Source organism: Prionailurus bengalensis, chromosome A2 (assembly GCF_016509475.1).
Source record: "Prionailurus bengalensis isolate Pbe53 chromosome A2, Fcat_Pben_1.1_paternal_pri, whole genome shotgun sequence".
Lineage (NCBI taxonomy): Eukaryota > Metazoa > Chordata > Mammalia > Carnivora > Felidae > Prionailurus > Prionailurus bengalensis.
This window is the reverse complement of record NC_057348.1, coordinates 16,647,978-16,662,778: the sequence shown is the minus strand read 5'-3', so window position 1 is coordinate 16,662,778 and position 14,801 is coordinate 16,647,978. Positions and strand designations below refer to the sequence as shown.

Here is a 14,801-nt window from a genome sequence, read left to right as displayed (position 1 = left end):
GTGTGTGAAGTCCAAAGTTAATCCTTGAACTTGGAGTTCATCACAGGCCTTGTCCCCAACAGGTCTCACTGTGACTGACACTTTTGGCCCTGGGATCTTGTGCCTGTATACAGGGTGGAATCAGCTTTAACATGTATTCCAGAGCAAGGAGGTGGGCCTGTGGGCTTCTTTACTTCGGTTTTAAATAAGTCAGTCTGGAGAAGGGCATGAGAATTCCCCTTTATACTTCCTGGCTGAGGAGGAGCATTGGCCCTTTTCCCTCCAGAACTTGAGTTCCCCAAGCTCACTGGGATGCTCTTTTGATGTTTGGGTTCCCTGACCTCCCCCACCATGCATCCTGACACTGGGTTTGGACACTACGGGGTACAGTGCACGGGTTGTGAGAGTGGGCAGCTCCTGGAGGATGCAGGGCTCAGTGGCAAACCCCCTCCCGCCACCCTTTGATGCACCAGTTGTCAGCGTTGTGAGGAGAGCCGAAGGCTTCAGGCCATCTGGGGCTATCTTTACAAAGAGACTGGTCCCATCTCTTCCTCACCAGGGCTCTTTTGCTTCCTGCAGCAAGGCCCTTGGGGAAGGGGCTGTTGCCTGCTAAGTCTCGGTTGGGCCAAGTGGATCGGTGTGGATTGGTGTGCACTCGCCTGCTGCGGGTTACGCGGGTTATGCTGGGCATTTTTCGTGCTCAGGTCGTGCCCATTCCATCCTTACGACCCTGAGGACGGGAGTTGGTGGTGTTTGGATGAGGAAAATTCGGTTCCTCAGATCCTCATTGTTAATGAAGGCGAAAAACCCCCATTTAAAGTCCTAATCATTAGACCCACTATTTAACAATATAGACAAAGTGTTTTCTGCAGCCTTCAAAACTGTTTAAAGCACATATTATATCGAATGGATGGACTCTGATTCAGCCCTCTTAACATCTGAGAGTTATTCAGAATGTTTCAGTTAACATGCACATTAAAAGGGAGCGTTTCTCTCTTGGGTGGGCTCGTGGTGCAGGGGAGCGGCCCTGTCTTCTGCTGCTGCTCACATGCAACCAAGTCAAATTCATGGTTCGACCCGAGGCTCCAGGTTTCAGATTTTCTAAGGAAATTTAGGTGGCCTCCCATTAAAGGGTGGTGACCAGGGAGCTGTAGAGTTTCAGACAGGACACCTTTGAAGAGGAATTCTGTTATCTTAGCTCCCTATTTAGTGTTCCCAAAATCTTTCCCCTTCCACACACCTCTTGACACTTCAGACTCCAATCCCCTCGGTTGTGAGAAGGGGCACCAGCTAATGCAGAAGCTGTTCGGTGGCCCTCGGCACAGGCTTCCACATTCATCGCCAGTCCAATCCTTGAGAGCCCTGTGGGTGGGCGACTCCCTGCCCAAGTAGCTGCGAGGTCGAGTGCACCGGTCTCACTTTAGCGGACTAGATGCTGGGCCTTTCCTGCTTTCCCTCCTGGGTTATTGCCCAGGGGTCGTTTTAGGCTGGAGGTGGCTATAAACCTCCCCTTCCTTATTTTAAGCAGCCAGCCCCAGTCACCTCTGTCAGCCAGAGGACAGGATCTCCCCAAGGCCTCCCTAGGCCACCACGGAATCCCACGACTCCTGAATTCGGGTGGCTGTGTTGGTTACGTGCCTGAGCCTCATGGATGTCAGGATGGTGGCCCCTACTCCTTCCTGAGCAGGGCCCATCCGTCGTAGGAAACCCTTCCAAGGGCCGGTACCAGCCTGCCCACTCCTCCTTTCAGGGTGGGAGGGGATGCATGGGGTGCAGGCGGTTTGGCTGCAGCTGCCCTGCTCTCAACTGCCCCTCAGGTGGGCGGGATGACCTGCTTGCCCTTGGCTTGTGTGGAAATCACGGAAGCAGCCGTGGAAGCATGTTTGGAACTCCCTCCGGAGCCTGGAGCATGGGTCTTACAAGGAGACCTTTCTTCCTTTTTCTCAACTAGCAGTGACCTGAGGCCCTCGGTAGCTGGCTTCCCAGGGCCAGTCTGCCTCCAGTCTCCTCTTGATGCCAGTCACAGCAGAAGTCACAAAATGGTCTCAAACCCCAGGCCCCTCAGTGCCAGTTTGAGAGTCTAGGGGCGGTGGGGGGGCGGGGGGGGATACCAAATGTGCCATTCTATGTATTGTTCTCCAGCTAAGAAAGCTCAAGTTCAGAAAGGTAAAAATCGCTCCCTGACACGCACAGCCAGCGAATGGCAAGGTGCAGATGTGAACTCCAGCCTGTGCCTCCAGGGTGCTCACATCTTCTACAGGAGCATGCTGCCTGCCACCTCACGTGCTCCTCCCACTTCCCGCAGACCCTCTTCTCTTTCTGGGCCTCTGCCTCCTAGCAACCCAACCGTCTCTCAGGCCCAAGGAGTCAGAGGCGGCACAGTAGTCCAAAGTTGCCTTTAATACGAGATACAAAAATAGAAAAACCAGTTGAGGCTAAGTGAGGGGAGGTGGGGCAGGGAGGAGGGCAGGACCACCCCTCACTGCTGACCCCCCCACATCCTGGTCCCCGTCCTGGAGGAAGGCCAGACAAGGGGAGCTGAGTGGTGGCCGGATCTTCTCTGTTCCCCCAAAGCAAGGCAGGTTGAGGCCACCAGTGCCAGGAAGCCCAAGAAAGGAAAAGCACCAAAGCAGATTCCCTGAGCGGCCGGGCTGTGCCGGCACCGCTCACACCACAGAGCAGCCCTCAGCTGGGGGGCGCAGAACCCGGACCACGTCTTCGCGGCCCATGGCAGCCAGGGCGTCCTCTAGCACCCCGAGAGTGGCACCGCTGCCTTCTTTGACAGCCCAGTCCCTCAGCAGGGTGTAGGCTGGCACCTGGTCCTGGGCCATGACCTCCACAGCATCAGTCTGGTAGCCCAGGCGGCCCGCCAGACCCTGCCAGCCCTTGTCAGGTTCGTCTGAGACTTCCAGGAGCCGCTCCACTTCCTCCTGCTGCTGCTGAGGGAGGTGAAGGTAGAGGCGGCAGCCAAGCTCAGGATGTGGCCCTAGGGTGGGAGATGTGAGGGGCACAACAGGGTCAGGTGGGCCGGGTGCTACGGCACAGCCAGGTGTGAAAGTCTGTAGATTGGGAAAGGGGGCTCACCCCGACTGGGGGCGCAGGGCTCCTGACCGCTAGGATTGTCCAGGAAAACAATGCTGTCTCCGTGCCTCTGGTCCCTGTCGAAGGTCCCCAGCTCCGCAGTCCGAGCTTTGGCCAACTGCTGTCTTTGTTTATGGGAGCGCCAGCTGTGGGGAGCAGGGGGGACCCGCCAACCTGTTCCAGCCTTCACTGAGACAGAGGGAGCTAGCTGGGAGTCCAGCTGGGGAGGGTGTGCCACAGGGCAGTGCCCAGACTACTTACCACTTGAAGGCCACGTAAGCGAGCAGACCGAGGACCACAGTGGCCAGGAGGGCACAGTAGACAGGGATAATGCTGCCTGAGGCCCCTGGAGGCTCAGGAGGGAATGGGGAGGAGGCATTGGGGGCCAGGGCTCCCCCTCCCCATACCTCTTCCCTGTCCCTGCCCTGTACCCTCCAGGTCTTATCTGTAGAGGAAAAGACAAACAGGATCAAAGGCAAGGAATCAAGGCTAGGATCCCTGGGTAGCCTCACTTAGACTTTGCTGCCCAAAAGGTTTGAAACAACAGTCCCTACTACATAGAGTCAAAAACTCATAGCATGGCATCAGGAGCTGGTTGGTCATCTCTCGCAGCCTCCCCTCTGCTTGCCACTCTTGGACACCTAGCCCTTTCCAGGTGTACCCTCCTCCCAGGTTTCCAGACGTCTGCTCTTGTGGTTGTACCCTCTCCATCTGACACACTGGCAGGTACCGCCTGCTTGGGGAAGACTTCCTTGATCTCTTCCAGTCTCTCCCTTTCCTGGCTCCTGTTCTACTTCCTCTGTCTACTGGGGCATTAGACTGTGTGTCCTGTCTCTCCCACCAAGTCCGGGAGAGCAAATGGATTCATGGTGGTCCCGACGGGGGCTTTTCTGCACACGAGACCTTGTAGATTTGTACAAAATAAAGCTGAGCTGGAAGGCAAGTAAATGCTACTGCTCACTTCTGCCTGGAGGCCAGTTATTTCCACAATCCGGTGCAGGCAAGGCACAAGGTATGGGGACTCCAGAACTTGTAACTGGACTTGTGTGTGACCTACCCACCTACCCAGTGCCCCCAAACTTCGATTGACAGTTACCTACCCACGTGGAGCTTACCTTCCCTGTGGCTGGAGTTGTGAAGCATGGCTCTGCTGGCTAGCAGTGCTCCCATGGACTGCATCTCTTGGAGAAGATGTTGGAGTGTCATTCCAACACTCAGGCAAAGGAGCTGGGACACTTCTCGGAGTCCAAAAGGGGCTATGTGTAGCGAGACGGGAGAAATTCCTCAGGCCTGATGTCAGGAGTCCCCTGGTAGACTCTGTCCCCCTCTCTTGGCTCACTGCATCCTGATTCACCCCAGGGCTGGTTACCACCGCCCCCTCCACTTCCCCACTCACCAACCTGGACCAGTTTCCGCTGGTGTCAGATGGGGGTGGGGTTGACAGAGCTAAGCCCCCACTGGCCAAAGCTAGAGGAGCCGGCAGCTCAGGATGGAGGAGAGCAGGCTGGAAACTTCCCTATCTCAAAGACCTTAGCAACCCCCCTGGTCTGAGTCCAGGGATGGTACTGGAGGACGAGCAACTCCCATCCCCACCTCAGCCAGAGCCAGACCAGAGGCCTGCTTAGTGGGAATCTCCCCCAGACTTCTCAGCATGAGCCTAGGAACCCCACACCCTAAGTCTCTAAAACAGGGCTCCCTGGAGCGACTGTGGCCCCACTTCTCCAGGATCGGTATTTAGCCCTCACTTCCTGCTCAGAAACTGGACAGGAAGGTTCCTTGGTGGGTTCAGCAAGGGCAGAGTATATGGGCTCAGAGGCCCCCTTGTCCTTGCTCATCTGGGAATCGAGAGGCCTTTGAGGCTAGAAACCTCAAGGCCAGGACTACTCAGTCCCAGGACCCATGCAGACCACGGGGCGGATCCTGCTGGGACCCGCTTCCTAAGGTCTGGGTAAGAGAAGCCTCCTCTGGGCTGAGGAGGGATGTTGCCCGGAAGGCATGGACAAGAAACCTGGGGGAAGGCCCTCTAACTCCCCGACATCCACCACCACATCCGGCCTTGTCTCCAAACTCACTTCCCCACCCAGTCTGCAAGTGGGTCTGGGATAGCGACGGCGGTGGCCCTTGCCACATGTGGGGCTTGTACAACTGGGTCGCTTACCATATAAGGGGCCCTTCCCGGATCCTGGTTGGCAGGTGGGCCCGTGACTAGAGCGCCTAGCCACAGCCAGGCCCGTGTCTGCCCGACTCCGCCCCCCCCCCCCCCCCCCCCCGCGCTGCTGCGGGGCTGGAGCTTCTTCTCCCCAATCCCCACCTCCACACACACACACACACACACACACACGCGCGCGCGCGCGCGCGCGCATCTCCAGACCACAAAATACGCCCGCACATGCCCACACGGACGCCGGCACGACGGGCGACATCCGCAGGATCACGGGCCTCGAGGTGGGGGAACAGAAAAGCAGCCCTCGGTTCTACCGGTCCAGGGAGACCGGGGCTCTGTCCCCACCCCTCTCCTGACCTGGAGCGACCGTCCCTCGGAGGCTCCCGGGATCCACTCGGGCTGGCGGGGCTCGGAGCTCCGCGCTGCCAGGCTACCATGGGCTAGCCAGGACGGCTGCGTGGAGACCCTGGGGAGGCCAGCTCCGGCGCGAGGCTGGCGGTCCCGCGGAGGAGCCGCCTAGGCCCGAGCGCGGGGGCGCGCGGGGGCGTGGCCGCCCCTAGCCCCGCCCCGCGCAGGGACGCGCACACGTGCGGAGGTGTTGCGGGAGCGCGCTGAGAGCTGGCAGCCATCCGCAGGGGAGAAACGGTGGCTGGGGCCCACAGGGACCGGAACGGCGCGGCTGGAGAAACGGAGGCCACGCGGAGGGAACGAGTCGCCCTGGTGGGCTTACGGGCCAGGGGGACACGAGGCCCGGACGGTGGCCTAGGCAGGCGGAGACGCCGCGCGCATGCATACTCGGAGGCGAAGCAGCTACAAAACCAGGCCAGGTTTATTGCCGAGACCGGGAGAGCGAGGGGCCGCCTTTAGAGATTAAGGCCACAGTCCGGTCCCCGTGCTCTGCCGGGACGCGGGGCTGGGGAGCCTGGGCTCCCGCCCCACACTGTGCAAAAAAGTGCTGTGTTGCCGCTGAGGCCAGTGCCAGACTCCGGACGGCCCCTCTGCCGGCGAGGGGCGGGACTTCCTGGAGTGAATCGCCCACCAATCCCTGAGCTGGGCGGGGGTGGGGTCCCGCCCACCCCCGGAGCCGGGCCGACCCCCGGCCGCGGCCTCTTGCTCTCCTCCTCCTCCGGGTTCCCGCCGACTCCTGGGCGGGGCCTCCAAGGGCGGGGCCCGCCGGGGGAGGAGCCTGCGTGACGGCTGTCAGCGCGCGTCTCCAGGGTTGTACTCTGTCTCCCCTGAGGACACCTGGGAGATGCGCCTGGAGGATCGCCACAGCTTCCGCGCGAACTGGCTGCTGCGCGCCTGGGGGAAGTAGGATTGGGGAGAAGTGGGCCAGGACTGTCGGCCCCCCACCCCGATCGAGGCCCGCCCTGCCCTTATCCTCACCTCAGAGGGCTGCCCCGCGCCCACCACGATAAGCTTGCCGTCCTCCAGGCCCACGAGCACATGGCTGCGCTCCTTGGTCACAGCCACACTTCGGATGGGCACCTTCATGGGTAGAGGAGGCGCAGCTGGGAGCAGCCTGCAGGGAGGGAGGGATATGCTCTCAAGTGCAAGTTAGCTTTGTGTCTCTTCATTCTCCCAGGTACCTTCTCTGCCCACTGTGGGACAGGAGACAGCCATGAAGAATGTGCCCACAGACAGGTAAGGGGCTGTGGGTGCACACCAGAGAGGGGTGGGGGTGGGCTGGGGGATAGCACCTCTTGGTGTCTTCTTACAGTGACTACCACCCTGAGGACCCGTGAACTCATAAACAGTGGCACTCACTTGTTCAGGTGGAGGATGTGCAGGGCACACTGTGCTGTGCCCAGCAGAACAAAGTCCTCTGTCACTGCCAGGGCTGTGGGCTGCTCTACCAGGGGCAGCGAAACCCGCAACTTCCCATTCACTGAGTACAGGTGCAAGGAGTAGGTGACCTGGAAGAAGCAAGAGGTGTCAGCAAGGACAGAACACCAACTACCCCTTTCTGGTCTGAGCACCCCTTTTCCATACCTGAGCCCCGACGCGTTCCCACGCTGAGCTCTGTACCACAATCTGGCCCTCTGACCCCAGCACCAGGTGGGACACAGGTCCGGGTAACGTGGCCCCTGGGGGCTGTAGTGCTGCCACAAATTGGCCACGGCGTACAGTGTGGATGATCACAGTTCCATCCTGCAGGAAGGCAGCTTAGGGTGCTGGGCAGGGGTCTCTAATCTCCAGGGGCATTGCCTAGCAAACTTGGCCTCCCCTGGGCACAGGCGCACACACACCTCAGATCCAGACACAGCCATGTCGAGTTCAGTGCTGATGGCCACACAGCTCACTGCAGCCTCATGCCCGTAGAGGATCTGCACGGGCTTTGATGCCAGTCCCACCGAGAGACCGCCCTGTAGGGAGCCAGGGCTGGCTCAGAACTGGGGACATCTCACTACCCTGGCCCCTGAGTGAGAAGGCTAAGGCTCAGGAAAGTGACGGCCTCGTCCAAAGCCAGAGAGCTGGAGGGTCGTGGAGCCCCAGCCTTGCTCACGGTAGCAGAGAGAAGGGCAGGTCTGGACTTGCGGGGGCCCCACGGGGCTGCCCACCCAGCATACCTCCTGCAGGAGCCGCCACACCATGCACGTGGTGTCCCGGGAGCCTGAGATGAGGTAGATGCCGCAGGTGTCCAATGCAAGGCAGGTCACTATATCTGCATGGGGAGGGGAGGGTACAAATGGAACAGAGTAGTCACACCCGCCCTGGCCAGCTACCCCCACCCGCACCACCCCACCTCCAAGGCTGCCCATACCAAGGTGGCGGTTGAGTTGCTTCAACAGCTTGCCCCGGGATAGTGAGGTCACTCGCAGACTGCCATCCCAGTGGCCACCACTGAACAGCAGCTTTCCGTCGGGGGTCACTGCCAGGGCTTGCCCACTCACACCACTGCCTGGCACCCACGGGCCACTCAGCAGTCGCTGCATCCTGACCCAGTGAGGGGGATGACAGGTGAGGCCAGGCCAAGAAGACCCAGGCCCTCAGAGACCTAGGCCAGACCCCGCCACCGGCCCACGCTCTGGCTGGGTGGGAAGACGAGTCAGGGGACAGGGTATTTAGAGCCCACCCCTGCCCACATCCCTGTGTCCTACTTGGGGTTGCCTATGGTGGGGTCTTTGCTGAAGCTGAAGTAGTTGTTTATGTTACGGTCGTAGGGCAACCAGCTGTGGGTGCCCAGCAGCCCACTGGCACTCACGGTCACCTGTGGGCAAGAGGGGGCAGAGGTGGGTGTGGGGCGGAGTCAGTGAGGGGTGCAGCTAAGATGGGCTCTGCCTGGTGCACTTACCAACAGGTCTGAGGAGCCCTGGATGATGAAGGAGTGGGACTGCCGGTGGGGAACCAGGGCCAGTACCAGGGGCACGCCATCACTGATGACCTACAGAGTAAGAGTACCAGGCTAGCTATGCTTGCGTGGTCAGCCGGGTGCCCCACTCCCGTACCTACGTCGGGCCGGGAGGCATTCTGATGTAAGCATGAAGGTGAGGAAAGAAACATCCAAGGCCAAGACCCTTACTTCTGGTCTCCCTAAGGTTTTCAGAGACGGTTAGGCGAGTCAACACCTTGTCCAGGCCTTGGCAAAGAAGGTGCCCCACTCCCACTCCCACATTCCTTTCCTGTTACCTCTTTTCCAAAGGTGTCTAACACCAGTGGTCTTGATTTAGGTTTTCCATCTGCCCCAAGAAGTTCGTAAGGACAGTGGAGTTAAACCCATTTCACAGAGTAGGAAGATGAAGCCCCGCCTCCCCTCACCTCCGCAAAGAAGGCCTTGAGCTGGTCCAGGTGCTGGAATATGCTAGGTGAGTTAGTGTCCAGACGTGCAAGGCGTTGGGCTGCTTCCTCGGCTGATAGCCGAGCTGGATGTGGCTCCTGTGGACAAGTGGCCGGTCAGTACCATGGCATGAGCATCCTTGACCATTATCTTTTTTTTTTTTTTTTTTAATGTTTATTTATTTTTGAGAGAGACAGAGCATGAGCAGAGGAGGGGCAGAGAGAGAGGGAGACACAGAACAGCCTGAACAGGCTCCAGGCTCCAAGCCTTAAGCACAGAGCCTGACGTGAGACTTGAACTCACGAACCATGAGATCACGACCTGAGCTGAACTCGGATGCTTAACCGACTAAGCCACCCAGGCGCCCCTCTTTTTTTTTTTTTTTTAAGTTTATTTATTTAGTTTGAGAGAATGAGAGAAACATTGTGTGCGCGTGTTCAAGTGAGAGAGGGGCAGAGAGAGAGAGAGAGAGAGAATTCCAGGCTGGTTCCGCACTGCCAGTGCAGAGCCAGACATGGGACTCGAACTCATGAACCATGAGAGCCGAAGTCAGACGCTTAACTGACTGAGCCACCCAGGCACCCCATATCTGACCATTAATCTCCAAGCTGGCCTTACCTTTAGCAGCTGACAGGGAGTCTGCCCAAAATTACTGATAATGCCCTCCAGAGCCTTCCGTTCCCGCTCATCTGCCACGTGGTCCAGGTCCACAGCCCCTGGGCAGGTTAGGCAGAGCAGTCAGGGCTCCCTCTCTGCCCTCTGCCCTCAGCCCTCCTCTCCTGTGCCCCAGCCCCCACTTGAGTCCAGCGCATGCCCACCCTCATAGGTGCAGTAATAGAAGACATTGAGGGCCTCCTCCGCGGCCGGTCCCCGCTGCTTGTAGCCAAAGATGAGGTCAATCCACTCGTGCAGGTGGGCAGACACATACTCCGACTCCTGGGGGCGGGGATGGGGCCAGTCAGTCCAGGGACGGCTGACCCCCCACCCCCACCCCTGACCCTCAACCCTGGCTGTCCGCCTGTGTTCCTCTCCTCACCAGAGCCTGGCGGTGCTGCTGGATGAAGTCCTCAGGAGAGCTGGCCCATGGCGGCAGCACCACATCGCCCACCTTCTCGTTGGTCAGCTGGAGGCAGCCCAGGTCGAAGCCTGGCAGGGAGGTCAGCTGTCTCACGGTCACCTGCTCCCTGGCCACCCCCAGCCTGCGTGCGCCGTGCCCAGGCCTCCCGGCCCCGCACCAGCTCTTACCGTTCTGGTTCTCCAGGAAGTCGGGGAAGTAGAAGAACTCTGGGATGAGCTCCTTCACGTCGGCGGGGCTCTCCAGGCGGGCCTGCCAGGCTGCCGCCACTGAGTGGAACTGCCGGTCGGAGCAGTCAAAGCTGGGGGAGGGGCACAGGCCAAAGTGAGGTGGGGAGGGTGGGGACAGGGAGGGCGAGCGTGAAGCTGGGGAAAGGAAGGGAGCCGAAGGGCCCAGGATACCTGGAGGACCTGCCTCTTCTCCCCATCTGCAGCAAGCCACCCTCACCCCTACCACCTGCTAGCCACCCCCCGGGCCGCACCGGCCACTCTGCAGCTGGACGTGCAAGGAGGTGAAGGGTTCCACGCGGATGAGGTAGTGCATCACGCCCGCCGCATTGGAATAGTGGGTGCCATAGTGGAACTTGTCGATGGTGCCCGCAGGGTCCTCGAAGCTCTCGTACCTGCAGCCAAGGGTAGCGGGAGAGTCAGCAGAAGCCCTGCCCTGGCCCATCCCAGCCCCCAAGCCCGGTCTTGCCCACACGCTCACTTCTCCCTCACGAGCTGGGCATGCTTGGGGTTCACCACACCGATGGGCTTGGACAGGTCCCGGAAGACGGCCGGGTTGCTGAGGTCCAAAGTTGGGGACACGTAGTCCTGCAGGACCCAGGGGAACTGGCCGCCCACCCAGGAAAGGAGCTGCATGAGGGTCCTGATGGCCTATCTGCCCAGCCTGCCCCACCCTCACCCTCAGGAAGATGGGCAGAGCCCCCGGGTAGGGGCACACCACTTAGAGGGACCCCAGGGAAGCAGGACAGACAGTCCATAAACAGGATTCCCTTCAGGGAGAAGAGAGGCCAGCGGGGGAGGCTGGAGAGTGGGTGTGGGTATGTCGGGAGGAGGGGCAGGGAACAGAAGCCAGCTGTCAGGCGGCACCCCCCCCCCGCCCCGCCCCCACAGCACCTACACTGGGGCAAACCAGGGCTGGCAGACCAGAGGGGTAGGGGCGGAGGTAAGGAGTGGACCCTCACCACAGGGTACTGAGACAGGTCGTTGTAGGTCCGCCCTGCAATGGTGTTGAGTTGCATCAAGTATTCGAAGTTGGATATCTCACGCTGTACCCATTTCTGGGGGGCAGGGGCAGGCAAGAGGTGAGCCAGCTGGGCTGTCCGGCACTCCTCCCAACCGCAGGGCTCTGACCTTGCCCGCCCCCCACACTTGAGGCTTCTCAGGCTTCTCACCTGGGTGAGGCCAGAGGCACGCAGCATCTCCTGGGGGGAGCGGCTGCTTAGGTAGCCTTGGGCTGGGGGGTGCAGGCGCAGGAGCCACGAGTACACCTGGTTCCGTACCTGGGTGTGGGGTGGGATGAGGCAGGGTTGGGGCCTGGGGGCCTGCCAAGGAGATGAGGCTGTGGTCCCGCCCACCTTGCACGGGAAGTTGAGGAAGTAGTTGGCCTGATCGATGAAGAAGAGCTCAAGGGCTGAGCGGCGCAGGTTGAAACGCCGCAGGTGGACTTCACGCAGCTGGGCGAGCGGGCGCCGGAAGTCGTGGCCGATGCCTGTGCAGACAGACATCAGGGGCAGGAGTCACTCACCCTTGCCCCACCAGAGGCAAGCCATCCCCTGACGCCCTTCTAACCAGCTCCAATAGGACACACCCTCCTCAGTTTCCACACGCTCTGCGCTGCCATCGTAGAAGTACACGTGCTGCGTTGTGATCTCCAGCAGCCCTGGGATTACAGCCACCACTGTGACCAGCTGGCACTCCGCTGACAGCACCAGCTTCTCATGCTGCTCGTCCAGTTCTGCTGCCTGCATCCTGGGGGCCAGCACCTGGTTCAGGCTCAAGGCTCTAGGACCACCCCCCCCCCCGCCTTTCCGAATAAGCCCAAGGACCAGACTCTCCAAGTGCCGTCACGTCATGAGGAACATATTCTCATGCTTCCCAGAGGAGAGGGAGGAACTGTCCGGGGTCCAGTGCCCACTGACCCCAGTCCCCACCCCAAACCAGAGCCCCTAAATGTCTGGCCATGACACCAACTCCCACCCCTGGCTCCCCCTGTTCTGGGGGCCCCCATGCTGGTCTGGTTTGTGTGTCTCAGTCCTGCCCGGGGGTGTCTAGTTACGAAAGAGTCACTCTCGATTCTGCTAGACAGCTCTCCCCAACCCCCCACCTGATTTTGGACAGCCCGTTCGGGGTGTTTAGCCCTGGCACAGACCCCTGCCCCCACTCCTGGTCAGCTCTCTCCAAGCCCCACTCACGCGGTCTCCAGCGCGGCCAGCTCATCTTCGCCGAGCTGGTCGTCCGGAAGCTCCTCTGGTAGCGTGCTGACTTTGGCCTCCTTGGTGACTGCTAGAGGTAGCGAGGCCTCCTCGGTAGGTGTCAGGGGGGCCTCACCTGCAACAGGCCCAAGGGTGCTCAGCGAGAGCTGGGCGGGGCAAGGCTTTTGAGGTTGGGCAGATCCAGCTCAGGACACCCTCTCTCACCCAGGTTGTCCCGCAGGGCGCTAGCTTCCAAATGAGGGTTGAAGTGATGGTTGGGCACTAGCTTCAGACGCATGCGCGAGTATGTCTCGGCACTGGACAACTTCCAGCGGGGAAGCGGTGGGTCCCTGCAGATACGTCCCGGATGGTGGTCATGGGTGGGCACAGAAGTCTGTAGAAGTCCGTATTCCTCCCAGGCCTCACCCCAAACGCAGTCTCGCTGTCCAGGTCTCTCCCGGAGCCCCGCCCCGCCCCTCCCGGCCTCCACCCGAGCCCCGCCCACCTAAGGGCCCAGGCCCCACAGGGGCTGGAGAGCTGACGCCACAGCGCCCCCCAGTGGAGCAGAGCCGTGGAGTGCTGCGCTGCCTGCTGCTTCAGTGCCGCCGCGTAACGCAGCCCTTCCAGGCGTGCCCGTCTCTGTGCTGGTTCCAGCACCAGCTCCTGGGGAGTGGGGGTGGAGGAATGGGTCAGTCCCGCCGGCGGCTTCCTGTCCCGTCGGGTTTCTTCACGCTGTCCCACCAGCTATCCTCTGGGCACAGGAGTGGAGCAGCTCCCCACCCCCGCCCCGGGCTGCACACCTGGAAAGCCCGACGACTATGTGCCCGCTCCCTCTGGCGCCGCTGTCCGCTACTCATGAGCGTGTCGTAGCAGGCGTTCCAGAAGCCCGACATGAGGTCGTGGCTCTTCGCGTAGGTGTCCATTTCGAACTGCGACATGGTGGGCTGCACCTGAAGGATTGGGCAGGGAGAGGACACCAGTGCTCTATGTGGGTTCCCAGCCCCCCGTTTCTCTTCCCTGGCCCCCACCTCCAAATACCTGCTTGTCGATGAAGTGGCGCCATTCAGGTGTGGCACAAAAGGCCTGAAAGTCCTCGAAGAAGGTGGGGCTGCCGTTGGTGGGCGGCAGGGAAGGCAGCCCCCACTGGAGCCCCAGCGGCCCGTAGGCACGGTCCAGCAGCGTGCGCACCAGTGGTACCAGCCACGAGCAGCGTTCCGTGGCTGCGGCAGCTGCAGCTGAGGGCTCCCTTTCCTCGGTGGGCGTTTCTGAGGTGGGGGTGTTGAGCGCCCGCGCCAGCGCCGACTCCAGCTTGGAGAGCACGTAGCAGGCCTCCTCACGCCTCATGGGCACCGCTGTCTGCAGGAGCGAGTGCAGCTTCACATAGGCCTGGGCGTGCAGCTGTGGGCGGCAGCAGGTGTGGGTGGCATCCAGGCACACCCCGGGTTCCCTACGCCTGCCGCTGCCAGACCCCAACCCACCCCGTGCTCACCTGCGGGTCCTCCAGCAGGATGTAGCCAAGCACCAGGCGCAGGCCAATCTGTGCCATCTCTCGCAGATCTGCTGTGCCATTGGCCAGGTGTGGCCAGGCTCCCATGCGATCCAGCAGGTTGCACACGCCTTCGAAGAGCTACAGCCCAACACATTCCAGGCAGCCGCCACCAGAGGAGGCCAGAAGCCCACCGGGAGGGAGCAAGGTAGGGTTTAAGTCTGGGGGCCAGGTAGGGTTTGCACACACAGACACCATTCTGACGCACCCGTGAGTGCACATGTACACTCGCCCACCTCCCACACCGGATGCCTGCAGGCTCCTGTGAACACGTGGACTCATGTGGCCCTCACAGGCCCCTGAGCTGTCGCACCTTCTCACTCCACAGCTCCTGATTACCATGACCCTCGGCGCACAGGAAGTCCTGCAGCAGGCGCAGCAGCCAAAGCGCCTGCTGGGTGAGGCTGGCCAGGACCCCAGCAGGGGCCTCTTTGATGTCGGTCAGGGCTGACTCCAGCATCATCTCCAGGAGGCTGGGGGTGGGCAAGGGACTCAGGTGTCCGCCTGGCTGTCTTCCTTCCCCTCAGGCGTCCCAGAGGCCCCTCACCCTGCCAAGCTGTCTCCTCACCTGCGCTTGATGCAGTCTGGCGGGCGCACCAGCGTGGCTGAGGCGCCCAGCTGGGTGAGCACCGAGAAGACCTGGCCACGCTCCCGCCAGGCGGCCTCATCGCTGCCTTCCACGCCCCGCCACGCCACCGAGAATAGCACGTTGGTGAGCAGGTTGCACAACTCCTCCTCAGGGGTTTGCTGTGGGCACAA

At 61.0% G+C, this 14,801-nt stretch overlaps 2 protein-coding genes across 5 annotated transcripts in view; both read right to left on the bottom strand.

The window, feature by feature from the left end:
* Positions 1-2,360: 2,360 nt before the first annotated feature.
* On the bottom strand, positions 2,361-5,907 carry LOC122487198 (death domain-containing membrane protein NRADD-like). Its single transcript, XM_043587267.1, has 5 exons — positions 5,582-5,907; positions 4,176-4,316; positions 3,322-3,505; positions 3,064-3,206; positions 2,361-2,965 (listed from the first exon to the last, which is right to left on the bottom strand). Exons 2-5 carry the CDS (start codon positions 4,264-4,266, stop codon positions 2,646-2,648), a joined length of 738 nt encoding a protein of 245 aa, XP_043443202.1. The 5' UTR covers positions 4,267-4,316; positions 5,582-5,907; the 3' UTR covers positions 2,361-2,645.
* Positions 5,908-6,035: 128 nt separating this feature from the next.
* The window catches only part of NBEAL2 (neurobeachin like 2), a 29,499-nt gene continuing 20,733 nt past the window's right edge, over positions 6,036-14,801 (bottom strand). For 2 of the 4 annotated variants that reach the window (XM_043587263.1, XM_043587265.1), the window contains 27 exons: positions 14,611-14,789; positions 14,356-14,515; positions 13,986-14,123; positions 13,535-13,894; positions 13,297-13,446; positions 13,002-13,159; positions 12,722-12,846; positions 12,497-12,632; positions 11,893-12,053; positions 11,477-11,793; positions 11,267-11,362; positions 10,786-10,910; positions 10,559-10,699; positions 10,248-10,378; positions 10,039-10,148; positions 9,821-9,938; positions 9,621-9,718; positions 8,984-9,100; positions 8,520-8,609; positions 8,326-8,435; positions 7,989-8,161; positions 7,795-7,889; positions 7,474-7,590; positions 7,217-7,375; positions 6,992-7,140; positions 6,611-6,746; positions 6,036-6,526 (listed from right to left, as the gene is read on the bottom strand). In XM_043587263.1, the coding sequence (XP_043443198.1) occupies positions 6,425-6,526; positions 6,611-6,746; positions 6,992-7,140; positions 7,217-7,375; positions 7,474-7,590; positions 7,795-7,889; positions 7,989-8,161; positions 8,326-8,435; positions 8,520-8,609; positions 8,984-9,100; positions 9,621-9,718; positions 9,821-9,938; positions 10,039-10,148; positions 10,248-10,378; positions 10,559-10,699; positions 10,786-10,910; positions 11,267-11,362; positions 11,477-11,793; positions 11,893-12,053; positions 12,497-12,632; positions 12,722-12,846; positions 13,002-13,159; positions 13,297-13,446; positions 13,535-13,894; positions 13,986-14,123; positions 14,356-14,515; positions 14,611-14,789 (3,951 nt within the window). In that variant the 3' untranslated portion in view covers positions 6,036-6,424. Of the gene's footprint in view, positions 6,527-6,610; positions 6,826-6,991; positions 7,141-7,216; positions 7,376-7,473; positions 7,591-7,794; positions 7,890-7,988; positions 8,162-8,325; positions 8,436-8,519; positions 8,610-8,983; positions 9,101-9,620; positions 9,719-9,820; positions 9,939-10,038; positions 10,149-10,247; positions 10,379-10,558; positions 10,700-10,785; positions 10,911-11,266; positions 11,363-11,476; positions 11,794-11,892; positions 12,054-12,496; positions 12,633-12,721; positions 12,847-13,001; positions 13,160-13,296; positions 13,447-13,534; positions 13,895-13,985; positions 14,124-14,355; positions 14,516-14,610; positions 14,790-14,801 lie in introns of those variants that run through there. The other 2 variants (XM_043587264.1, XM_043587266.1) reach the window with 2 other exon arrangements.